This window comes from Hyperolius riggenbachi, chromosome 1 (assembly GCF_040937935.1).
Source record: "Hyperolius riggenbachi isolate aHypRig1 chromosome 1, aHypRig1.pri, whole genome shotgun sequence".
Taxonomy (NCBI): Eukaryota; Metazoa; Chordata; class Amphibia; order Anura; family Hyperoliidae; genus Hyperolius; species Hyperolius riggenbachi.
The window spans coordinates 628260772-628286702 of NC_090646.1; the positions used below are offsets into that span (position 1 = coordinate 628260772).

General features: G+C 45.1%; 1 protein-coding gene across 2 annotated transcripts; it reads left to right on the top strand.

Moving 5' to 3' along the window:
• Positions 1-3168: 3168 nt before the first annotated feature.
• Positions 3169-23485, top strand: LOC137529420 (adenine nucleotide translocase lysine N-methyltransferase-like). 2 transcript variants are annotated; one of them, XM_068251225.1, is made up of 6 exons: positions 3169-3295; positions 7821-7997; positions 9743-9847; positions 18449-18589; positions 19069-19119; positions 21543-23485. In XM_068251225.1, exons 2-6 carry the CDS (start codon positions 7827-7829, stop codon positions 21729-21731), a joined length of 657 nt encoding a protein of 218 aa, XP_068107326.1. In that variant the 5' UTR covers positions 3169-3295; positions 7821-7826; the 3' UTR covers positions 21732-23485. The 2 variants fall into 2 exon arrangements, with proteins under 2 accessions (XP_068107326.1, XP_068107327.1); XM_068251226.1 differs by lacking the exon at positions 3169-3295 and having other exon boundaries at positions 7526-7997.
• The last annotated feature ends 2446 nt before the right edge of the window (positions 23486-25931 follow it).

The window sequence follows — 25931 nt, forward strand, 5'->3', positions numbered from 1 at the left end:
CAATTATATTCAGGTCTGGGGACTGAGATGGCCAATTCCAGAACGTTGTACTTGTTCCTCTGAATGAGTGCCTTAGTGGATTTTGAGCAGTGTTTAGGGTCGTTGTCTTTTTAAAAGATCCAGCCCCGGCGGAGCTTCAGCTTTGTCACCGATTCCTGGACATCGGTCTCCAGAATCTGCTGATACTGAGTGGAATCTATGCGTCCCTCAACTTTGACAAGATTCCCAGTCCCGGCACTGGCCACACAGCCCCACAGCATGATGGAACCACCACCATATTTTACTGTAGGTAGTAGGTGTTTTTCTTGGAATGCTGTGTTATTTTTCCTCTATGCATAACGCCCTTTGTTATGCCCAAATAACTTAATTTTAGTTTCATCAGTCCAGAACACCTTATTCCAAAATGAAGCTGGTTTGTCCAAATGTGCTTTAGCATACCTCAAGCAGCTGTCTGTGCTGTGGGTGGAGAAAAGGTTTCCTCTGCATCACTCTCCCATACAGCATCTCCTTGTGTAAAGTGCGCCGAATGGTTGAACGATGCACAGTGACTCCATCTGCAGCAAGATGATGCTGTAGGTCTTTGGAGCTGGTCTGTGGGTTGACTCTGACTGTTCTCACCATTCGTTACTTCTATTTATCCGAGATTTTTCTTGGTCTGCCACTTCGAGCCTTCACTTGAACAGAGCCTGTGGGCTTCCATTTCCTCAGTATGTTCCTAACTGTGGAAACAGACAGCTGAAATCTCTGAGACAGCTTTCTGTATCCTTCCCCTAAACCATGATGGTGAACAATATTTGTCTTCAGGTCATTTGAGAGTTGTTTTGAGACCCCTATGTTGCTACTCTTCAGAGAAAATTAAGAGTAGGGAAATTCACAATTGACCCCCTTAAATACTGTTTCTCATTATTGGATTCACCTGTGTATGTAGGTCACGGGTCTCTGAGCTTACCAAGCCATTTTGAGTTCCAATAATTAGTTCTTAAGGTTTTGGAATTAATAAAATTACAGTGCCCAAATTTATGCACCTGCTTAATTTTGTTTAAACAATTATTGCACACTTTCTGTAAATCCATTAAACTTCATTTCACTTCTCAAATATCACTGTGTGTGTCTCTCCTATATGATATATTTAACTAACATTTTTTATCGTAGCAACCAACAATTTATACAGGAAAATCATCACGATTAAGAAGGTTGCCCAAACTTTCGCATACCACTGTATTAGGCAGCCCCCTCTCCAGTATAGCCAGATACAATAAGATTACAACACAGCCAAAAAATCGCACTGCTTGACGATACCGCTGTGGTGCAAGTGCGACCATACAGTGAAGCTAACAGTACAACGAAAGGCGTACGTAATCGTTGCCCGGTCAGTTGGGCGCAGGGCGAGTGGGCGGAGTTAAATGCTATTCCACCTCCAAGTCATAGCAACTCAGAGGGACAAGAAATTCGAGGTCCTGCTATCACCAGCACCCAAATGACATTCCATATCTTGCTTTGCTACCCTAGCCGTAATAAAATGACATCTATGGCTCAGTCAGGGACAAGTGCTACGCATCTGTAAGCGCACCACAATAAACGTTTGCCTCACTGCCTCTGTAAACCTCATCCGGGTTAATGCACAACACGTTGTAGATTACTGCTACGGAACCTGGTGTGCTGCACCAGATGTGTAAAGCTCTATAGGAATATCATTGCATTGCATCACAATTCTGTGATATTGTCCATTGCAATGCTTTACCAGGAATCAGGGTTAGGTGCAAGCATAAGTCTATGGACTGCATGTGCCACATTACACTGAAAACTATGCGGCCCGGTTCACACTTGCGTTGAAGTGGCAAACAGATCTGTGAAAACGGATCTGATTACCGGTTGACTGGATCCGTTTTCACTCCGTTGCCACGTTTCCGTTCTGCTGCTTCCGCTCCGTTTCCCCACAATCCCCCCACCCCCAAAGTGGATTTTTCTATATAGAACGATCCGTTTCTTCACTAGTGAGAAGAAACGTTCCGTTTTCTCATTGCTCCCAATGCAGCGCTTCAGCTTCCATTCCGCTGGGCTCAGCGGTCCAGAAAAATAGGAAACTTGTGGTCTGTTCAGAAGATCGTGCGGAATGGATCCGTTTAACCAGATCCATAGGTTAACATTGGATCCATTCGCATCTGTTCCGATCCGGGAACAGACCGTTTTTTAACTCCAATGTGAACCGGGCCTGAAAGTAAACTAGAGCAGAGATCCCAGTATCTAAAGAAGCAATACGTCCCTGGGGTTTCCTCCAGCCCCATAAGACTCGTTTGAATCCCTCGCCACCCTCCCACGATCTGCCGTTCAGCGACGCTCAGCCCCGGTAACTGGCTCAGTGGCGTCAGTCCGGGTCTATTGCGTATGCATGGGAGGTCCACGCATGCGCAGAAGCCCCAGACTGGACCTGACTGAGCCCGTTACCAGGGCTAATTGCCACAGAACGGAAGACCATGCGTGTATGGTGTGGGTCTCAGATGGGTTAATGCTGCAGGAGGAAGCTGCGGGTGAGTATTGCATCCTTAGATATTGAGATCTCTGGTACACTTTAATCATTATTGTGGTGTGATACTATTTCTGAGGAAAGTCTGTGTGCACTGTGACTATAATATATATGCATACAGCTCTGTCTTCAACTCCCTGAACTGTATGGTCATTGCATACCATATATAGAGTATGTGGTGGGCCATAAATAGATTTTTTCCAATAGCCACACATATAGAGCCCTAATAAAGAGAACCAATCCCTGCTCCCCTCTCCATACATCCCTGACAGACACGCCCCCTCACGTATAGGAACGCAGAGCAGGCTGTGGTATCACGGTGTCGCCATGTCACTTCAGGGACCCCCGACTATCACAGCCTAGCCTGCCCTGCAGCAGCAGACATGATTGCACTTGCAGACAAGCTGGGAGCGATGTGCGGGGCTGTATATAACGTGACCTGCCCTGCGTATGCCGACCGAGCCCTGGGCTCATCATGTATCATGTACTACACATTCATTACCACCCACCTATATACTTCATATTCCAATAACATGTTCGCAAAGCGTGCGCGGGTAATAACCAGCCCGATAACTTTCCAACTCTGGTTATTGTAATCTTTAGAACTATCACCTAAACAAGGTGGGTTGAGTTGCCCACATGAAAGATGGCTGCCGAGCGCTCTGCCAGTCCTGCCTCTGCCCCGCCGGTGACCTCTCCAGCGCCTGGCGGTGGCTGTGCGTAGTGCAGAGTGCACTGGCTGCTTGGTGTATATGGCAGTGAGCGAGGCAGGTAAGTGTGCAGTACAGGGGGTAGAGGCTGCACAGCTGCCAGGGAGTAGGGACACCCCTATAGGATCAGCCTGCATACACTCACGTCACCTGAGATCTGCCTCCTGCACATACTGACTTCTGTGAAAGTTCCATCCCAGCATTTCAACAGTTGTCAGCATTACAGGAAGTTTTACAGCTGACCCCAGAGCTCTGTCCCAAGTGAGACATGGGGGAATCAAATGCAGCCTGAACTCAGCATAGAGTTTCCATTGAGAATCACAGGTCTCTGTATGAAACTGCGAGCAGGGGATTTGCCTTTTTTTTAAAATAATAAATATAAGGGCTTGCCCACACTATGGGCTTGATTCACTAACCGGCGCTAAGCCGGTTCGTGAGCCCTAATAGATAGTGGCCGCAAACCACAGCGTTAGGTGATTTGCGCCCACAGGACCACCCAGAGTGCGCGCAGTGCGACAGCGATGCGACGATAATGTCGCACACGCACGCTGCCCTTTAAAACCCGTTGTGACGAAAATGGCGCATCGGGTGGCCCAAAGCGGCAGCCACTCGATGCACCGTTTTTGTTGCAACGGGTGCAATGTTTAAAGGGCAGCGGGTGCGAGATTACCGTCGCATCGCGCACTATAACTAGGCTGCCGCGCTGCGCGCACTCTGGGTGGTCCTGTGCCCGCAAAGCTACTTATGGGGCACTACGTGGCTTTTCACAGCGGCACTAACATTTAGCACCGCTTTGTGAATCAAGCCCTATGAGCGATTTGAGCTTTTTAAAAGAGCTGATGAATTTAAAAAGTGCTTTAAAGGCGCTTGAGCAATGGTTTTACATGTTTTCTCACATGAGCGATGAGCTTTCTGTCCAATCACAAACGTGAGTCCTGCACCATTTTTAGAGTGTTTGCGCTTCAACGGAAGGTATAGGAAAATCGCTAAGCGCTTAGAAACGCGATTTTGTGAGCACTTTTTTTTCTTTTTTTTTTTTTTTTATATACGGAAGAGATTCAGTTCCAGGTCAAAGTCGCGATGGACTGCAGAAATAAAAAACGCTATTAACTTCAACACACAGAACCGGTTACGAAAGTACTTTACTAAATTGCAAATTGCTCAAAAAAGCTGGAAAAAGCGCTTCCAATTGCGCTGGCGTTTTATAATGTAAACTAAGCATACATTTTTTGTTTGCATTTCACTGAGGTGGTCAGTGAAATGCAAATAAGTTCATACACATTGTGTGCAGTTTGGAATAAGCCCCTTTAATTGCCTCAATTCACAACCAGTTATACCGCATGTGGTAACGAAGTGTCAAAAAATGACTGACCGAAATATGACCATTTTAACATTCACAATGTTTTCCGGTAGAAATGGTGCTAGTCTACTTTAGGGGACCCAGCAGGAAACCTCATAGGGAACAGTTGTCCAATTACAGCACCCACTACAGCACAAAGCGTTGTGATTGGCTGATTAGTGTAGGCGTAACTGTAGAAAGTTCTACAACCTACTGAAAATCTAGCAGTTCGAAAGGATGCCGTCCACCCAATCACGTAAGCTAAATTTCCCTATTATGTTTCCTGCTGGGTCCCCTGTAGTAGACTAGCGCCTCAGAAATTACCATTTGCAAAAAATTTTGCAGAAAAATCGTGATAAGTGTGGTAACATGCCAGTAAAAATGTGTTATTTTGATGGTAAATTCTGCAAAAAACTCACCTCTTCCGCATTCCAGCATGCATTCCACTGTCGTCACTTCCTGCAATGCCACCCACTGTACTGTAAGTGGACGGCATTGCAGAAAGTGACGAGAGTGGAACGCATGCTGGAATGCGGCAGAGGTGAGTCATCCCCGCCCGCTGCCTCTTACTAATAGTGGTGGCTGCTGCTGAACTTAAGCTAGAGGGGGAGCGCAGATGGGGGACCCAGGTGAGGGGAGGGGGGGTTTGACCCCCCTCCCCACCGCTGTGCCCAATACCCCCTTCCTTCCCGCCACCCCCTCCAGCTCGGCGGCAAGTGTAGGACCGACCCTGGGGGCAGGGCATTACTTCTTCTTGCTTGAAGGTTGAGGCTATATATATATATATATATAGAGAGAGAGAGAGAGAGAGATCTTAGCGGTCAACATAAAGGTGGCCATTAACGACTTCCCAGACAATCGATCGTCTGACTCAATCGTAATGATCAGAAATGTTTGTTCTGGCCCACTAATATGCAGCTTGAAAAACTGCTAACCAATTCTATCAGATAATGGAACTGGTCAGTTTTTCGGATCGATTCAATCGATCTGATTGGATTAGCTACAGTTTTTCAAGCTGCATATATTTGCATGAAATTTCCATCCACTCAGAATTATCTGCATCTCATTGACCATCCCTAAGGCCTTTTTCATAGCTCCCCTATGAAAAAGGCAAGAAGAAGTAATGCCCTGCCCCCAGGGTCGGTCCTACACTTGCCGCCGAGCTAGAGGGGGTAGCGGGAAGGAAGGGGGTATTGGGCACAGCGGTGGGGAGGGGGGCTGAAGGTGGTGAATTCACAAAATTGGATGTGTATCTCAAGAGGCAAAAGAGTCGGCACTCCAGTGAACGTTGCTGGCAGAGGGAATGTTGCATAAACATGCACTCTCTCCTGTCACTCTGGTAAGCGTGCGTCTCATAAGCGTGCTCTGATACTGACAAGACAATGTTGTGCAATTGAAGAAAAGGAGGGGAAGATCGGCACTGCAATAGGGACACATCATGTCAACATGGAAGCAATAGGTTGTGCAAACATACCGAATCTTGGAGAGTAGTGCGGTGGGTGCTGGGCACAGCTGTGGCAGCCTCCATAGAAGCGCATTTTGCGTGGAACGGCCGTGTACAGCACCCACCACACCGCACTACTCTCCAAGATTCTGTATGTTTGCACAACCTATTGCTTCCATGTTGACATGATGTGTCCCTATTGCAAGTGTATTGCAAGTATATTGCGTGCTGAAGCATCTTTGTACATCACTCTGGATTAAAAGTTTTATTAGCAGTGCCGATCTCCCCCTCCTTTTCTTCAATTGTACAACAAAATTGGATGTGTGTACTATGCCTAAGGCCTGGAACCCACTACAAAGCGATATCACTAATCGCAACCGCTAGCGTTTTTAATGACCTTTTGGTAAATGATTTCATGAGCATTTTTGGACAATTTTGGTAGCGATTTTAAAAAGTGTAAGCGCTTTGCCAGCGATTTGCGATTAGCGGTTTTATTTCTGATTGGTCCTTTCAATTAATTTTAATTTTTTTACAGTGTGCCGTAGTTTAAAAACGCTAGCAAAATTGCTCTGTATAGTGATTCATGAGCGATTATGTCAGTGTTTATATACTTTACATTGCAGAAACGCTAACGCTCAAAAATGCTGCATGTCCTGCGTTTGCGATTTTACTAATCGCAATTGCTCCAGTGGAATTTGGCCCATCCATTAACATTAGCTGAGTGTTTAGGGAAATCGCTAGCATTTTGAATTACTCCCTAAACGCTCAAAAATTGCTCTAGTGAGTTCCAGCCCTCATGCTGGGTACACACGATGCGTTGTTTCGGTCGCTTCTTGCATTAGATTGATTTTCAATTGTTTTTTTCGCTCAATTTCCTGCTCGATTCTCCTATCATTTTTAGCAATTTCCATTCAGTTCTATGAGAAATCCAGGGCTGTGGAGTCGGGACAAAAATCTTCTGACTCCGACTCCTCAGTTTATGAAACCACGACTCCGACTCCGGGTACCCAAAATTGCTCCGACTCCTGTTACCCGGACCTAATGCTGTTGTGTACTCCACTCACTATTGCCTGAGGAAGCGGGTTCTGCCTGCGAAACGCGTTGCGACTACCCCCCGGAGTGTACCAATAAATTTAATTTGTTCGAAATACACAGCTTGTTGTGTCTGCTTGCAGGAGGTAAGTCCACCACTGCCTCCTAAGCATTTTTTAACCTTTTAAGTACTGTTTTTATTCTTTTGGCGCCTCTGTTCTCGTCATATTGAATATCCACCCTTGGTGGAGGGGGATACCCCATCTTTTTCCTATCTACAGACAGCGACTTCTTATTCCTGAGTGAGGACAGGCAAATCTCCTCACCTGCGTATATAGTGGTTGCCTGGAGGTAACCCGTGTTTGTGAGTATATTGTACTCTTCTTTAACTTTTCCCATTATCATAACCTACTACACTATATTTTGGCTCTCGGTTCTTCTCTTTATATAATACTTAACAGGGCTGTGGACTTTGTACAAAAATCATCCCACTCTGACTCCTCAGTTTATGAAATCAACGACTCCAACTCCAACTCCGACTCCGGGTGCCCAAAATTACTCCGACTCCTCGCCTCCAACTCTGACTCCACAGCCCTGGAGAAATCGAGCGCTAAAACAATCGAAAGTAATATCGGACATGATGGAAATTATCAATCAAGCACATCTATCAACCGCAAAACCGCAACGTGTGTACCTAGCATTAGATGTGTATGGGCCTATAGATCTATTACCTGCATTTTATTGTAAAGCTTTTGTTTGGTTCCCCGTTAGTGAACAATGGAAGATAACATTGAGACAATATTATTCAACAAATCAACAAAGTATTTATTCAGTGACGGAACTAATTCCCGAATGCCCTGGATTGCAGCAGGTGTGACGTCGGGTGTATATGCAGTGTGGTCAATGTTTGTTTTACCTGGTTTCCGTAAAATTCCCTGGAAATTAAAGGTATGTGCCATCTGCCTTTGTATTGTAAACATTTTATTGTGTACGCATTTCTATCGTGGTTTCCACTCTACATCTTCTAGAATGGTCTGCAGACCCCTAATCCTGCCTCATAGGAAACGGCATAAAATAGCCCCTCCCCACCACATTGTGGCTATAGTTCGGTTGCGGTGACCCAGCGAGAAAGTCCATAGGGAAATTCCAATAACGCGATTGGGTGGACAGCACCCTCTTCACATGTAATGCACATTTGCAAATTTTTTTTGCGCGCGCAATTTTTACAAAGTAGAGAGTCCTATTGTTACTATTGTTCATGTATACAAGAATAAACACAAAAAACGCATTGTGATTTTTCAGAAAGCAGCGGCGGGAAAATAGTGGTTAGTTGTCAATTTTTTGGGGGATCCACATTTTGCAATTAGTGGAAACCGGCCTATAGGAAATCACTGCTGTGCAAATTTGTATGCCGAAAAAAAAAGCAGAATAGTGGAATCAGGTTCTTTGGGAAGTTCTGGCCATGTGGACTGCTATAACGTGGAGGGAATAGAGGGCACACCATTCTTCACTCTGCACCATAAGACACAAGCCTAAAGTGACTCTGGAGAGTAGTACCTTTCCTGATGTGCACTTCTCACCTCACCACATCACACCAGTCTTTCAGGGATTTGCTTTTCTGCAGGTTTTGTGAACCTAAAGGCCCCCCCCTTACCCGGGCTTCTACCAGCTCCCTGCAGCTATACTGTGCCTCACGTCATCACTGCGCAATGCTCCAGTCCCTCGCAGCGGCCCGTCTTTTAGCCGGACGACTCAGCAGTTCGCTGACTGCACGTGTTCTCGATCGGGCTCCCATTGCTGAGAGCGAATTGCGCATGTGCAGTAGAGATTTCTCGTCCTGTTCATGCGCAGAGCGCTCACGTCCACGGTAGTCGGATTAGGAGACATGTGTACCTGGGCCGCGCATCCAGTTTACAGTGGGGAGCTTTGGGTTACAGGAACCTTGCTGAGTGATGGGCTGGGCACAGGGTGGCTGCAGGGGACTGGTAGAAGCCCCTGGAAAGTTAAACAATTTTTTGAGGGGCTTTAGGTTGCCTTTAAGTAGGTACAAAGACTAGATGACACTTGGCAGAGGCTGTGTGCACTTCTCACCTCACCACGTCACACCCGTCTGTCAGGGATTTGCTTTTCTGTAGTTTTTAATTGGAAGTCTTAAGTAGGTACACACACTAGATGACACTTGGCAGAGGCTGCCATAAAGGGCTGTCTATGCTGAGAATCTAGTTTATGTACAGGAATCATCCAACGCCACATAAAGTTCCAGCATGACCTCTGAGTGCATCGTTCCTATTCTTACCCGTACTGTGAGAAGCCACTCTATTGTGCTGCACCATTGTGTCTCCTCCTCCTCCCTACATAGCAGCAGGTCCGCTATGCAGCACCTTGGAGCTTGGTAATCACAGTGCTCAGATTTTACTTTTTGTGTGATATAAAGCTTATGCACCTACCTAAAACATTCATCTTGAAGTTTTGATCACATGACCAGAAGCACTGACCTCATTGGATCATTTTCAAGCTCTGTGGGTGGAGCTGCTGCTGCCGACTTTATTTCATTATCCCCACTGTTCAAACTGCAAGAAGGAAGTCACAGATGAAATCTGTGTGATAAATGTTCAGTGTGTAACATAGACAGTCTGGTGCAGGAAGTGGCCTCCCTCTGGGATCCTGACTATAGTGTGTCTATTTTTATGCAGGTTCCATACTTACCTTCTGGGAAGACTCAGACGGCTAATGTGCTAAAACTTCTGCAGGGAAGGAAAGGACAATTGGCGGACCTTGGATCTGGAGATGGGAGACTGGTAAAATATGTCTGTTTCTTGTGTAATAGTGGTTAAAGCACATGTGAAGTGAGAGGGATACTGAAGCGAACATATTTACAGGATCTTCTCAAAAAATTAGCATATTGCGATAAAGTTCATTATTTTCTGTAATGTACTGATAAACATTAGACTTTCATATATTTTAGATTCATTACACACAACTGAAGTAGTTCAAGCCTTTTATTGTTTTAATATTGATGATTTTGGCATACAGCTCATGAAAACCCAAAATTCCTATCTCAAAAAATTAGCATATTTCATCTGACCAATAAAAGAAAAGTGTTTTTAAAAAAAAAAAAAAAAAAAAGGTCAACCTTCAAATAATTATGTTCAGTTATGCACTCAATACTTGGTCGGGAATCCTTTTGCAGAAATGACTGCTTTAATGTGGCGTGGCATGGAAACAATCAGCCTGTGGCACTGCTCAGGTGTTATGGAGGCCCAGGATGCTTCGATAGCGGCCTTAAGCTCATTCAGAGTGTTGGGTCTTGCATCTCTCAACTTTCTCTTCACAATATCCCACAGATTCTTTATGGGGTTCAGGTCAGGAGAGTTGGCAGGCCAATTGAGCACGGTAATACCATGGTCAGTAAACCATTTACCAGTGGTTTTGGCAATGTGAGCAGGTGCCAGGTCGTGCTGAAAAATGAAATCTTCATCTCCATAAAGCTTTTCAGCAGATGGAAGCATGAAGTGCTCCAAAATCTCCTTATTTCTAGCTGCATTGACCCTGCCCTTGATAAAACACAGTGGACCAACACCAGCAGCTGACATGGCACCCCAGACCATCACTGACTGTGGGTACTTGACACTGGACTTCAGGCATTTTGGCAATTCCCTCTCCCCAGTCTCCCTCCAGACTCTGGCACCTTGATTTCCGAATGACATGTAAAAGTTGCTTTCATCCGAAAAAAGTACTTTGGACCACTGAGCAACAGTCCAGTGCTGCTTCTCTGTAGACCAGGTCAGGCGCTTCTGCCGCTGTTTCTGGTTCAAAAGTGGGTTCATGCTTCCATCTGCTGAAAAGCTTTATGGAGATGAAGATTTCATTTTTCAGCACGACCTGGCACCTGCTCACAGTGCCAAAACCACTGGTAAATGGTTTACTGACTATGGTATTACTGTGCTCAATTGGCCTACCAACTCTCCTGACCTGAACCCCATAGAGAATCTGTGGGATATAGTGAAGGGAAAGTTGAGAGACACAAGACCCAACACTCTGGATGAGCTTAAGGCCGCTATCGAAGCATCCCGGGCCTCCATAACACCTGAGCAGTGCCACGGGCTGATTGCCTCCACGCCACGCTGCATTGAAGCAGTCATTTCTGCAAAAGGATTCCCGACCAAGTATTGAGTGCATAACTGAACATAATTATTTGAAGGTTGACTTTTTTTGTTTTAAAAACACTTTTCTTTTATTGGTCAGATGAAATATGCTAATTTTTTGAGCTAGGAAATTTGGGTTTTCATGAGCTGTATGCCAAAATCATCAATATTAAAACAATAAAAGGCTTGAACTACTTCAGTTGTGTGTATTTGAATCTAAAATATATGAAAGTCTAATGTTTATCAGTACATTACAGAAAATAATGAACTTTATCACAATATGCTAATTTTTCGAGAAGATCCTGTATTTTCTGTAACTTTCTTGGCTGTCCTGATGATCCTGCACGTCTAATACTTGTAACCATAGACCCTGAATGACACTAATGCAGCCAAAGAGATCAGCAGGACTGCCAAAAGCCAATTAGCTTATGTGTATGTTTTTGGATGTGGGAGGAAACCGGAGTGCTCAGAAGAAAACCCACCCAGACACAGGGAGCACATACAAACTCCTTGCAGATATCCCTCTCACTTAAAGGGAACCTGTAGTGAGTAAAATTATTTAAAATAAACACATGACGTAGCTGCAAATGAATATTACATACTAACCTCACCGTCAGTTCCTCTCAGAAGCTCCCCATTTTCTTCTTACAGTGATCCCTTCTAGTTCTGACAATATTTTGTCAGAACTAAAATATACCAGTTGCTGTCAGTTATAGATCAGCAGCTGTCAGTTAAAACTGAATGTGCAAGGTAATGTCCATGTGTCCCTACGGCTCAAGTGGGTGATATTACAGTTTAACAGTATGCTGACCAGGAAGCTGTTATGGGGTAACGGCCATTTTTAAAATGGAGGACGGAGAATTCCATTGATCAGAGTGGACAAATGGGATGCAACAGAGGATAAAGAGCTTGAGAAGTAGACTACACAGGAGGGAAGTATGACCTGCGTATGGTTATTTTTACTTTTTATTTTCAGTTCAGGTTCTCTGTAAGGTTCCCTTTTAAAGGGAGCCTGAGATGGGCACTAAAGAAAATATATACAGTGTATACCTGAGAGTACCTCCAGCCCCCTCTGGGCTTATCGCTCCCTGTATTTCTGTACTTTTTTTTTTTTATAAAGGGTAATTTACATACAGACCTATATACCCAATTATTCTGCACTCCCCATTTATCATCTATACAGTAAAATCGGAGGGAAAATCGCACACCACCGTAGAGGTGCTGGACCATAATAGTATAAGCAGAAGAATCAAATAGGTCCGCACACTCAATTGATCCAAGATCCAGGTTTATTCAACCAATGTGACACAAGTCCACTCCATAAACCAACGACTCGTTTCGGGGCCCCGTGGGGTCCCTTTGTCAAGGTAAAACAACACAGAATGGTAACCATTCTGTGTTATTTTACCTTGACAAAGGGGATCCCACGGGGCCCCGAAACGAGTCGTTGGTTTATGGAGTGGACTTGTGTCACATTGGTTGAATAAACCTGGATCTTGGATCAATTGAGTGTGCGGACCTATTTGATTCTTCCATTTATCATCTAATCACTATTCCATTCGCTACTTTATGGATTATTCCCTCCAGGTTGTGATGGAATGGAGGTGGTTTATCTTTGTTGTAAGGATCTGCACATGCAAAATCGTTATCAAGACAGGCTGGATTTGAAGGTGAAAATGGGCCTGATTCTATTCACTTTTTGCCCTACGTTTTCTCCTGAGTGATATTTCACATCCTATCAATAAAATGCCTTTTAAGCCACAAGCAAGCAAGAAAATACTCAGAATAATTTTAAAAGTACTTATTCACCTACTTTTTGGTACTGTTTTAATTGCAGAGTGCTGAAAAGTTATTGTAAAAAGAAGAGAAAAAATTATCCCCTAGGAGAAAACTTGGGAGAAAAAGTAAATAGAATCGGGCCCAATGTTTTTATTTTACAAGAGTGCAATTTACATATATGTATTTACACACAAAGCAATATGCATACAAACCTACGATCAGAAACACGGTGCACCGACTAATAACCCTCGCTAACTCACTATGCAATATACAGGCGAAGCCCGAAAAATATCACGCAAAAGTCTATTTATTTCAGTAATTCAACTTAAAAGGTAAAAAGGTGAGAGTCTGACACTTTGAGCCTAGAGTATTGCACATTTTCACAGTATTCTAGTTTTCTGATATTTTGATTTGGGGGTTCTCATAAGCTGTAAGCCATAATCATCAAAATGATAACAAATAAGGGGCGTGTAATATCTCACTTTGCATGTAGTGAGTCTATTTCAGATATCTGTGTCACCTTACGTTGAAATTTGCTGAAATAAATGGACTTTTGCATGATATTCTAATTTTACTGGTTTCACCTGTAACTATGTGTGTGTGTGTGTGTGTGTGTGTGTGTGTGTGTGTGTGTGTGTGTGTGTGTGTGTGTGTGTGTGTGTGTGTGTGTGTGTGTGTGTGTGTGTGTGTGTGTGTGTGTGTGTGTGTGTGTGTGGTGTGGTGTGGTGTGGTGTGGTGTGGTGTGGTGTGTGTGTGTGTGTGTGTGTGTGTGGTGTGTGTGTGTGGTGTGTGTGTGTGTGTGTGTGTGTGTGTGTGTGTGTGTGTGGTGTGTGTGTGTGTGTGGTGTGTGTGGTGTGTGTGTGTGTGTGTGTGTGTGTGTGTGTGTGTGTGTGTGTGTGTATATATATATATTTTGTGGGCTTAGATCAATTGTCAGAATATGTAGTGATACAGACTGTGGGTGATAAGAATAGGCAGGCAAGAGGTCAGTAACCGTGGAGTCAGACACAAGAGCAAGGTTCAGGGAACTAGAAACAGAGACCGATGTCCAGAATCAAAAAGACTTGCAAAATGATCTAGCAATGTTCTTCTGCCAGAAACAATATTGCACAGTGGTCAGGTGACTGTTCAGAGAGTTACATCTGCAGGTCACTGAAAACACTGCAGAGTTCCCAACACGATAAGAGACATTTGCTGATGAACAACGGAGGTCCATGCAAAGTCCACAATGCTGGTGGCAAGAAGCATAACAGTTGTCCACCTAGTTGCTTGTCAGTTAATGGCAGCAGGACTGGGTATTTGGCACAGGAGCAGCAGACAGCTGAGTATTTGTGCTACAGGCCAGAGGTCAGGACAGGCAGTGAAAAGGATAACGGAATAAAAGTTGGAGGGCAGGAAGTGAAAAGGAGATAGGTAGAGAAGCTGCAGGGCAGAATGTGAAAAGGATATCGGTAGAGAAGCTGCAGGGCAGAATGTGAAAAGGATATCGGTAGAGAAGCTGCAGGGTAGGCAGTGAAAAGGATATTTAGTAGAGAAGCTGGAGGGCAGGAAGTGAAAAGGTTATTTTTAGAGAAGCTGGATGGCAGGCAGTGAAAAGCATATCGGTAGAGAAGCTGCAGGGTAGGCAGTGAAAAGGATATTTAGTAGAGAAGCTGGAGGGCAGGGTAGGCAGTGAAAAGGATATCGGTAGAGAAGCTGGATGGCAGACAGTGAAAAGTTTATCGGTAGAGATCCTGGAGGGCAGGGCAGGCAGTGAAAAGGATATCGGTAGAGAAGCTGCAGGGTAGGCAGTGAAAAGGATATTTAGTGGAGAAGCTGGAGGGCAGGGCAGGCTGTGAAAAGGATATCTGTAGAGAAGCTGGATGGCAGGCAGTGAAAAGGATATCGGTAGAGAAGCTGGAGGGCAGGGCAGGCAGTGAAAAGGATATTGGTAGAGAAGCTGGATGGCAGGGCAGGCAGTGAAAAGGATATCGGTAGAGATCCTGGAGGGCAGGGCAGGCAGTGAAAAGGAGTGCAGTGCTGATACACTTTGCATTGTCACAGGGCTGTTTTTAGGCAAAAAGGCCATAGTCTGGAATGCCATTGTTACTGGGGAGTGCCATTCCCCTAGACCCAAGCCCTGCTCCCTTAACCTCCTTGCCGGTTATTCCGAGCTCAGCTCGGGGTAACCTGCGCAGGACGATTTCTCAGGCCCCGCTGGGCCGATTTTCACTTTTTTTTTTTTTATTGCACGCAGCTAGCACTTTGCTAGCTGCATGCATATCTCAATCGCCGCCGATTCGCCACTACCCGCCGTCGTACTGCAGTGTGCACTGTCATGCTGACTAACCATTGTCTGTACTGTACTGTACTAGATTTGCTGCCTTCTACACAACCCAGGCTGTGGATTTTTCTTTTGCAGGTGGCAACGATCGTTCAACATTAATTTAATTTTGTCTATAAATGGCTCTTAATGCCTGCAACACACCATGCAATATCCTGTCAGATCATTGGGTCGAATCAATTTCCGACAGGTCCGGTTTCTGATTGGTTTTGTCAATGACTACAGCACAAAATAGATTGGAAACCTGATTGGACCTGTCGGGAATTATCATTTCGATCTGACGAGAAATTGCATGGTGTGTACCAGGAATTAGAATCAGATTTGAGTTGTTTCCTTGTATAAAAACACATCAGATGAGCATCAGACCTGCTTCCTCTTCACATTTAGCTAATCTTTGGAGGCTTTTGTGTGTGTTTAGTATTTGAAGCGGGCGGCGAAAATTGCTCAGCTCACAAGAAAAACTAGGGTGAGTCACTCCGAAATCTGTTAATGCATGTTTTCTCACTCGCCAACTGCGGGACTAGACTATTACGCATATTCTCAGAGGCGATCCAGTCATTGTGAAAACACGTGTATTATTTAATCATCGTCTTTGCAGTTCTCACCTGAAGGGAACATGAACACTTTGTCCGTTGTTTGGATTCCTCACCGCTGCTGCATTGGCCTTGGCATGGATGTACCTGTATTTGCAGCCAAGGGATTAAAATATAGATTGTCTGCACGTATAAACCAAATGTTGGTGCAACACCAATTTTGGTGGTGTAGATTAGGGATGGTCAGTGAGATGCACATACCGAGTCCTCCCCCAGCGATCCCTAACCAACTGCCCCACTTATGCCTAACATAAACCGAGCCCCCCCCCCCACTATCTCTAACTAACATCACCCAGTGATCCCTAACCAACGCCCCACCTAACCACCCCCCATGCCTAACTTTAGTCGAGACCCCTTCCACGATCTGTAACCAACCTCCCCAAGCGATCCCTAACCACACCCCCCACTCATGCCTAACCTTAACCGAGCCCCCTCCCCCATGATCTCTAACCAACCTCCCCCACTCATGCCTAACCTTAACTGAGCCTACCCCTCCATGATCTGTAACCAACCTCCCCCAGCGATCCATAACCTCCCCCCCCATGAGCTCTAACCAACCTATCCCCCCCCCCACCCAATGCTTATCTGTAACCGAGACACTCCCTCCACGATCTGTAACCATCCTTTCCCAGCGATACCAACTCACCCCCACCCGCCCACGATCTCTAATTAACCTACCCAAGTGATCCCTAACCCAGGGGTCCCCAACCTTTTTCAGCACAGGGACCGCTATCCAGACCAAACTTTTTTTTTTCGGGGGACCTGGGGGTGGTGGGAGTTGGGAGGGTTGGGGAGCAGGGGGCCTGTCTCACAGCTGCTGTGTAGAGTTAGGGAGCAGGAGAGCTGCTCCCTGTAACAGCGATGTATATCGCCGTTACCATGGGAACCGCTTCCCTGCTTCCTAACTCTACACAGCAGCCGTGGGATGTGCCCGCGCTACTGTGAGACGAGCTGCTGTAAAAGAAAATTCCAGATCTGCAGCCCGGCGCAAAATGTCCTGCGGCCCGGGATTGCCTATCTTTAACCGAGACCTCCCCTCCATGATGTGTAACCAACATCCCCCGCCCACCCGTGATCTCTAACCAACTTTCCCCCTTTACGTTCCCTAACCAACCCCCTCACTCATACCTAACCTTAATCAAGCCCCCCCATGATCACTGATCAACCTCCCCCAGCGATCCTTAACAAACCCCCAACCTATGCATGACCTTATCCGAGCTCCCCTGAAATTCCTAACCAACACCCCCCACCCATACCTAACCTTAACACCCCCTCACACCCCGTTGCAACCCCACGCGATATCTGGCGTTGCTGCCCAGACTTCCCAGGTGGCTCTGGCACCCAAATTTCCTGTTACCACTTTACAATTTGACCAAACCAATGCAATGATTAGTCCAATTCAAAGCTGCGTACATTTGCATGAAATTAACATATTTGCATCAACTCAACGATTATAAGCATCTCACTGGCTACCCTTCCCTTTCACCTGGGCACTAAAGTAATGAAGATCAGCCTAATGAGTGTCAGTTTTCTAGACTGCTGGCTGTTGTGTTTAGCTGACAGGCGTCTCCCTCACTCATTAGCACAGAGGAATTGCTGTTTCAGGTTAGTGGGAGGCTTAAAAAAAATACAAAAAAACAGATACTTACCTAAGTAGAGGGAAGGCTGTGGCTCCTATAGAGCTTTCCCGCTCCTCTACTCATCCCTTCGTTCCCCACAGGCTTCTCTGTTTGAATTCCCCAGCTACAGGAGGCTTTGGAAGTCTTCAGGAGCCCGAGTGTTCCTGAAGACGGGTGCCTCTGCATTGCACGTGCTCGCGCAGGTGCAGTGCGCAACCACCTGTTTTCGGGAGCACTTGGGCTCCTGAAGACTTTCCATAGCCTCCTGTGGTGGAAGAGCGTAGTATTCGTCCCATCAGTCAAATACTGCTACCGGGGGAGTCAGCCCTGGAACACGGGGACCGTGAGAGGAGCATTAACCCCCCTGGCGGTCTAAAAAATTCCGCCAGGGCTCGCTACATGATAGCCGCTGCTCAGCGGCATCCCCCCGCCCGCTTTGGCAATCTCCGATCAGGAAATCCCGTTCAAAGAACGGGATTTCCTGGAGGGCTTCCCCCGTCGCCATGGCAATGGGGTGGGACGTCACCGACGTCGGGACGTCATTGGGAGTCCCGATCCACCCCTCAGCGCTGCCTGGCACTGATTGGCCAGGCAGCGCACGGGGTCTGGGGGGGGGGGGGGCGCGCGGCGCGACGGATAGCGGCGATTGAGCGTGGGGCGGCGGCGATCAATTAAACAAATCGGCCGAGCAGGGCCGGAGAAAACCTCCTGCGCGGCTTACCCCGAACTAGGTTCGGGGTTACCGCCAAGGAGGTTAAGGCTCTGGCCTTCCCTCTCCTTAGGTATGTATCTGTCTGATTTTTCTTTATTTCTTTTTCCTTTTTTTTAGGCTTCCCATGTACTTTATTGTAGTGAGGCGGTTGACAGAAGATAAAATTATGTCTGGCTCAAACTACATTATTTCTTCTTTTGGATATTTATGACCTGTTCTTTGTTTGAGGTATTTGAAGCAGCCTCTCTGGGATTTAAGAGCACCGGCTATGAAATCCACCCCATCTTGGTGAACTGGGCGAAAGCTACGGCTTTATGGAGAGGCCTCCCTGAAGACAAAGCTGCGTTCCTCAAGGAGAACTTCTGGACGGTGAGGAAGCCCATCTGTCCACTATGAGGGCCTTTTTCCACTACACAGCTGAATCGCAAATCGCTAGTGATTTATAAATCGCTAGGGTTGCCACTTTATCATAGAAATCATCAGAAGTATTTTCCACCATAGTGATTCGATTCGCAAATCTCAATGGCTTTCTGGAGCGATTTTAGAGGGATAATAGAATGCAAATGAAAAATCGCAATCGCATAACAAAATTAATAAAAAATCGCAATCGCTAGCGTTTGTGATTTGCGATTGCGATTTTTTCATTAATTATTTTATGCGATTACGATTTTTCATTTGCATTGCATTATCACTCTAAAAATCGCTCCAGGAAGCGATTGTGATTTTCAAATCGAATCACTATAGTGGAAAATACTTCTAATGATTTCTGTGATAACGTTTTTCCATTGTGAAATCAGTATGGGGACAGGTTCTCTTTTCAATTGAATCTATTAACATTTGTTTTACAGGCTGATCTTTCAACGTACAATAACGTGATCGTCTTCCTGTCCCCGAGTGTGGTGAGTAACGCACCTTTTAGTTTATATTATTGAAAGCAATCATTACCCTGTGGCCTTCGTTGTTCTCCTGTGAAGGAACAATACAATATTAGGGAGTGTAAACAAGGCCCATGTAAACCACTATCAACACTCTATTTCCTAGAGTCGCTGGCTGGGTACCAATTAGCATGAGATTATTAGTCATTATTAGCTCTGATGTTCCCATCCAAACTTCTGCATGCGTTTCTGCACCTCATTAACTTTATTGCCTTCTCCAAGTAATCTAATCTTGCTTTAATGTGTGTAGCAGGTAATTTACAAGCACAGAAAGAAACCTACGCAAATGCAGACCCGCCGCAGTACAATCGCTCATTCAAGGCGAGGATATGGAGAGTGCATGGCAAGGAATCCTATTTTGGAGATTTTGTAAAAAATGTAGAAATTAAAGTAAACCTTGAGGCAGGGGTGTAACTAGAAATCACTGCCCCGCCCCCCCCCCCCCCCCCGAAAATTTTTGGATGCCCAACTCCAAACCCCCACCCCCTGCTTTCTGCACAGTTAAACTGAGAACCGATGTTAATCAATTGGCTAGTGCACACTTGAATGTGTTTTCCCCATGCAGATAAAAACTGAGAGCAGTGAAGCACTGCAGGCTTTTTCTCTATCCCGTGATAAAACGTGCATGTTTTCACACACAGGGCTTAAATCACTAAACCGTAATATGACAAATAGCACACCTTATCAAAGATATCACACCTTATCAAAGATAGCACACCTTATCAAAGATGGCACACCTTATCAAAGTTAACACGCCTTATCAGAGTAGCATAGCAAGCCCTACGAACTTATGTCTGCGGATTGGCAATGGCACTCGTCCTGCCCTGAGCCCCTTTGCCGGTTCGGTAGCGCTCGCTATGCTACTCTGATAAGGCGTATTAACTTTGATAAGGTGTGATATCTTTGATAAGGTGTGATCTCTTTGCTAAGGTTTGCTACTGTATTTGTCATATCACGGTTTAGTGAATCAAGCCCCTAGTGTGCAGAAAACGCATACAGAAAACCAACAGATGTGTGCTCCCAGCCTCAGCTTATTACACTCACTCTGTCCATCTCAGAGCAGAACTGGCTCTGCAGACTTCTCCAGCATCACTACAGTACTCAGCACTTGGGGAGGGGTAGAGAGGTTTGGTGGCTGGGCGCTGTACATAAGACCCTGCTGCACACTGAATAGGGACTGTCTACAAATCTTTGTCTACAAAAATTGTATGCTTCTTTATCAGTGGCTGAACAGATTCAGTCTTTAGAACAATTGTTCAGAGAGCAGAAAGCTTTTTCTCTCCACACCCTTAGTCTCTCAGGACAGGGAAAAGAAACTTCTCCCTCACAGATCCCCTTGCAGCTTCTGGGCCCCCCTGCGGGCTGCATCCCTTGCAGGGTCTATTGTTACGTCCGTGCCTTGAGGGAAAAAAGCGCAATTTGGGGTACTTGCTTCAGGAGGTGGAATCCTAAAGAGGCTTCCATCGTCTTCCTCAGCAGAGGGGATTCAGCGCTAGCAACCCCAAAAGTCCCCATCTCTGCGCTTGTCACCATTGCTGCATGCCTGCACAATAGCAGCTTTCCACTCGGGCTCTGGCGGATATAGCCGAGCACGATTGGGACCCGATCGTAATTGGGTATGTCTGCTAGGGGCGAGCAGCAGCCCACTAGTGCACCTGCGCGCAGCGGAATGGTATTGTTATAGTTTACATGTGTTTGGGGGTGCCAGGGCTGGATCGGGCTAGGTGACAAAGACAGGGGAAGCCTCATCAGGATCCAGAGGCTTCCCCTCATGAGGTAAGTATATGGTTTATTATTCATTTAAAATGTCAGGTTTACTTTGAAGAGTATCTGTAGTGAAAATAACATGATTAATAAAATATCTCCTTTTTACAATGCTTGGTGGGTTGTCCCTGAGCTCCCAGGATACTGAAAAGACAAAGGGAGAAACCAGGAGCCAATAGTGCCAACTGTAAAACACGCCTTACAGGATGGGGGTTCGGTATTGTACTCACACTTTTCAGGCTGCTAATAGAAGGAAGCCACTTTCAGTGTGTACGGAAGAATCCTGCTTCCGCTCAAGTTGGGAAGTCCACCAGGCCAAGACCGCCTGGAGGGGAGGGGCATCCATGTGCCCTACCCCCCCCCCCCCCCTCCCTCGAAGAAAGATTCCCTACCTTGTAGCGAATTGCAACCAGCTGCTAGAGTATTTATGGCGCATGACTGGGTAGTGGCATCACTAAATGATGGGAAGGGTCAGGCAGCCGCCACCACCACGGGGACAGCCACCTACAGCTGATATGGCCGCCCCTGCCCTACCTTATCTTCTTTCTACTACCGTCCTACTTCCTTCCCTCTCCCCTCCCTTCTTCCTGTCATGTGACCTGATTGGTACTTGTTCTGTGAAGGTGGACACCCTGAAGAAGAAGTTGTCTGCAGAGCTTCCTGACGACGCCCGAGTGATTGTCTGCAGATTCCCGTTGTCTGGGTGGCACCCGACGTTCAGTGAAGGGCATGGTCTGGATCAGGTGTGGGCATATGACATGGCCAAGATAAAGAAGAACTCCAGTCAGGATGGGAATCAGCAGCTGCTGTGAATCTCAGCTGTTTTTTAGACTCGGAAAGACCTTTAATCTACTGTGACTAATACGGGTTTGTCTTTTTATATTTTCACCATATGGACTGGGAGCTTTGCTTTTGACGACGTGAACGATATTCTGCATAGATTTCACATATTGGCAGAATTTTTGTTGTGAATATTTTGCATAATTTAAAGTCGCGCCCCAACACCTACCTCACTGCTACTATGATGATATTCTCTAACACAATTACATGGTTAACTCACTTGACCACGCTCTGCCTTGTTCTGGACCTTAATGTAGAACACACCTGGGAAGTGGGGGTTGTGCCCTGCTCCACTGCCAGCTCTGTGGAGGGTAATGGGGCTTTGTCACTAGACAGGGATGCAACACACAGGTGTCCTAACCCGACACCATAGGTACGGAGCAAACTTAGAAGAATCGCATGCGTTTTTCCGCACATAATGTAAGGGCCATTTTCCACTTAAAAATGTGATCATAGCAATGTGATGCAATCGGGTTTTCTCATGCGCTTTTCCCCGCTATTTAGCAGTGCTTGCGATTGGCTGCGTTAGCAGTCAGCCGCAAGCGCACGAAAAATGCAGCATGCAGCACTTTCCCGCACAGCAGTGAAATGAAGCGCACTGGTGAAAAAGTGGAATAGGAGTGCAGCCGATAGAAAAGGCCCCCAAGTCTAGATCGCATTGGAATGCTTTTCCCAGTGCAATTTTTTGTGCGTTTTAAAATGCCACAGCAAATTCCTTATTCCTGCATAATGTATGCAAATTGCATGTGATTCGCATGCAATGCTATCCTATGGGAAATAATTTTGATACCTTTCTGTACAAAAAAATAATAATAATTATGTATTTTTTCACTTAAATATGATAAAACCTCCCCCAAAACAAACGCATAAAAACGCAAGCCCTGGAAAAACGCTGAAACAGGGCAGAAAATGTAGTTTTCCGCACAGACAAGTGTTCTCCAAGCCTGGAGGGGGTCTCCGCTTTGGAATATCTGTTGTATTGGCTGCCATTGTGCAAGAAGAGGGACACTAAGCTAAATTATTATGGCATACATGTAATTAAGGCGCTGGGAAATCTGGGCGCAGGGTAAAGCCGTAAAAGTCTCACCCTGCTCCAGCAAATGTCCCTGCGGCGTTAATTACTATTCCCCCAACAGGCTGCCATGGCCTCCAGGGGTAAGATGTCATTCAGCTGGCGGCCAAATGATGCTGTTTTTATCGTAATTTGGGCTTTGTCTTTTGACAGCGCGCAAATTACTGACCGAGAACCGCCATAGCTGTAATTCGCATTCCTGCCTATGGTGGCGCCGGGGCACTAATTTCCAGTACAATTTTTGCCTGAACCGAAATTATGTGACTCAAACCAAAATCTTACAAAGCAGTATTAAAATGAGAAATGTAAATTTTGAGATTCTTAAATGTGATTTGCAGACTCTGATTTAATATTTAAAGTATACCTGTACTTCGAAAACACACATATTGCTTTTAACTGTAGAAAAGAGAGAAATCAAGAGCCCAATATGGTGTAGTATGTCAGAGATACAAAGGGAAATGAATAAGTGAGATGGTTATACTCACAAACATGGGTTACCGCTCAGGCAACCACTGTATAGGCAGGTGAGGAGATTAGACCTGTCCTCACTCAGGATTAAGAAGTCGCTCTCTGTAGATCAGAAAAAATGGGATAGGGTCACCCCTCCACCTGGGGTGGACTCAAGTATACTGGTAGGTGATCAGAGGCGCCAGCAGAATAAAATTAATATAAAATTGTTAAAAATTGCCGGGTGGGAAAGTGGTGGACTTCCCCTCAATAATTAGACACCAAGGTCTGTCATCAAATCAAACGAATACATTTATTCAATAGTACCCCAAAATCTGCAACGCGTTTCGTGGGAACAGACCCACTTCTTCAGGCAATACAACGGGGACAACAAACACAGCAATCAATGTGCAGTGAATTTAGCACCTCTGTCAAGATTTTGGGGTACTATTGAATAAATGTATTAGTTTGATTCGATGACAGACCTTGGTGTCTAATTATTGAGGGGAAGTCCACCACTTTCCCTCCCGGCAATTTTTAACAATTTTATATTAATTTTATTCTGCTGGCGCCTCTGATCACCTACCAGTATAAACATATTGCTTTATCCACGAAGCTGCAGCAACCATAACCTGTGGTTTTCTTGCCTCTCCTGGGCTTTGAGAGATGTAATTATGATCTGCAGGGTTTACTTTCACTTTTTCTACCATTTTTTTACTATATCTTCTGGATGGAGTCAGGACAGCAACGCATCCCCAGATCCCTTCAGCTGTGTGATTACCTCCCAAGTGTTTGGCAGGATGGACTGTGCTGGGCTAAAGCCACACAGGGGATTCTCCCTACCTGAAGTATGTTGATCTGTCCTCTTCTGGTTACATGTGCTCTGTCACACTGCTGTGATGTGTATATGGTATACATGCGGTCCTGAGGACCTCATTTTGTTATTCCTAGCACTGAATACTTTCTGACACTTTGATACAAAGAGCACCTTCATTTTTTTAATTTTTTTTAAAAGGTACGGTTATGCTTTTAAAGGACACCCGAGGCGAAAATAAACTAATGAAATAAACGATTGTATCTATCTTCCTTCTCCTAAAAATGACTTTTTCCACCATTTTATTTTATGATTAAATATAATTTTTAAGTTTGAACTGTTTTATTGTTTTTTCTCAATGACACATTCGTAGAATTTTAGCCAGAGCTAAAATTTATGAACTATTGACCCTTTTTATCTCTTTCCTTCTCGCAGAAGCCATTTTCTGCTAGTGTTTTATAGTTTCTTATCAGTGAGGGTCACACTGTAGTCACTTCCTGTCAGGACTGAGTCAGCCACTTACATACCTGATATTTAACTCTTTCAGGCAGAGAAAGGAAAAAAAGTAACACAGCATAGTTATTTGATGAGATAGACATACACATGTCTATCTCATCATGTCACATGTCACCTCGGGTATCCTTTAAAGGATACCTGAAGTGAGAGGTGTATGGAGGCCGCTATATGTATTTCCTTTTAAACAATACCAGTTGCCTGGCATCCTGCAGACCTCTTTGGCTGCAGTAGTGTCTGAATCACACAAGCATGCAGCGAATCCAGTAAGACTTCAGTCAAACACCTGATTGACACGCTTGTTCAGGGTCTATGGGTAAAAGTATTAGAGGCAGAGGATCAGCAGGATCAGCCAGGCAATGTGCATTGGTTAAAAGGAAATAAATATGTCAGCCTCCATATCCCTCTCACTTTAGGGCCAGGCGTGGTTTAAAGGGAGCTTCATTGCCATGTGCCTTAATTGCTATTAATGATTGTACTGTGAATTACTGTAGTCTACTACCTCCAATGTCAAACCATTATTATCATTTTTTAAAATGTATTCAATTATCATGTGAGCTTTTATGTATTTTAAAAATAAAGTTTTTGATCTTTTTGCACCAGTTTGAAAATAAACAATACTGACATCCTAAAAGAGAATCTGTCCGATTTGTACAATAAAAAACATACCAATCAAGTCACTGTGATCTCCTGGGTCCCTCTTTGCCGTTTCCGCCACTCCCTGCGGCGATCCTGGCTTTTAATCGCCAGTTTTAGGCAGTGTTTACAAACGAAAAACATGGCCACTAACCAGGAAGTGATGTATGCATACATATACACTAATGTGTGTGTGTGTGTGTGTATATATATGTATATATATATGTTACAGTATACTACAACTTTTTATTACAAAGTGAATTATCTGCACTCCAGTCTGGGATTCACACGGTTTCTCTGCATGTGACAGGCAGCTTCCCCCTCAGCCTCACAAACTGCATCACAGACAAGCTGAAACTGAGACCAGAGACACTGTGATGAATAACAAAGCACACAGGAGTGAGCCTAGAGGGGGCCTGAAGTGGGCATGCATAACTTGTATTCGTTACTGCAGAGGCAGCTCCTTCCTCTCTGGGTCGACAAAGCTTGACAAAGAAAAGAAAATTAGATATATTACAGAGACAGTGCAACTAGGAAAGGCTGAAGTAAGACTGACCACATTAGAACAGGTATAGGAACTTATAGGATAGAAGAAATAAGACTGAAAATTTTGTGAAAGAGTCTCTTTAAAATTACATTGTCGATTTTCTTCAGCATCCCCTAAGCATTCTTAAATGATTTTATCAGGAA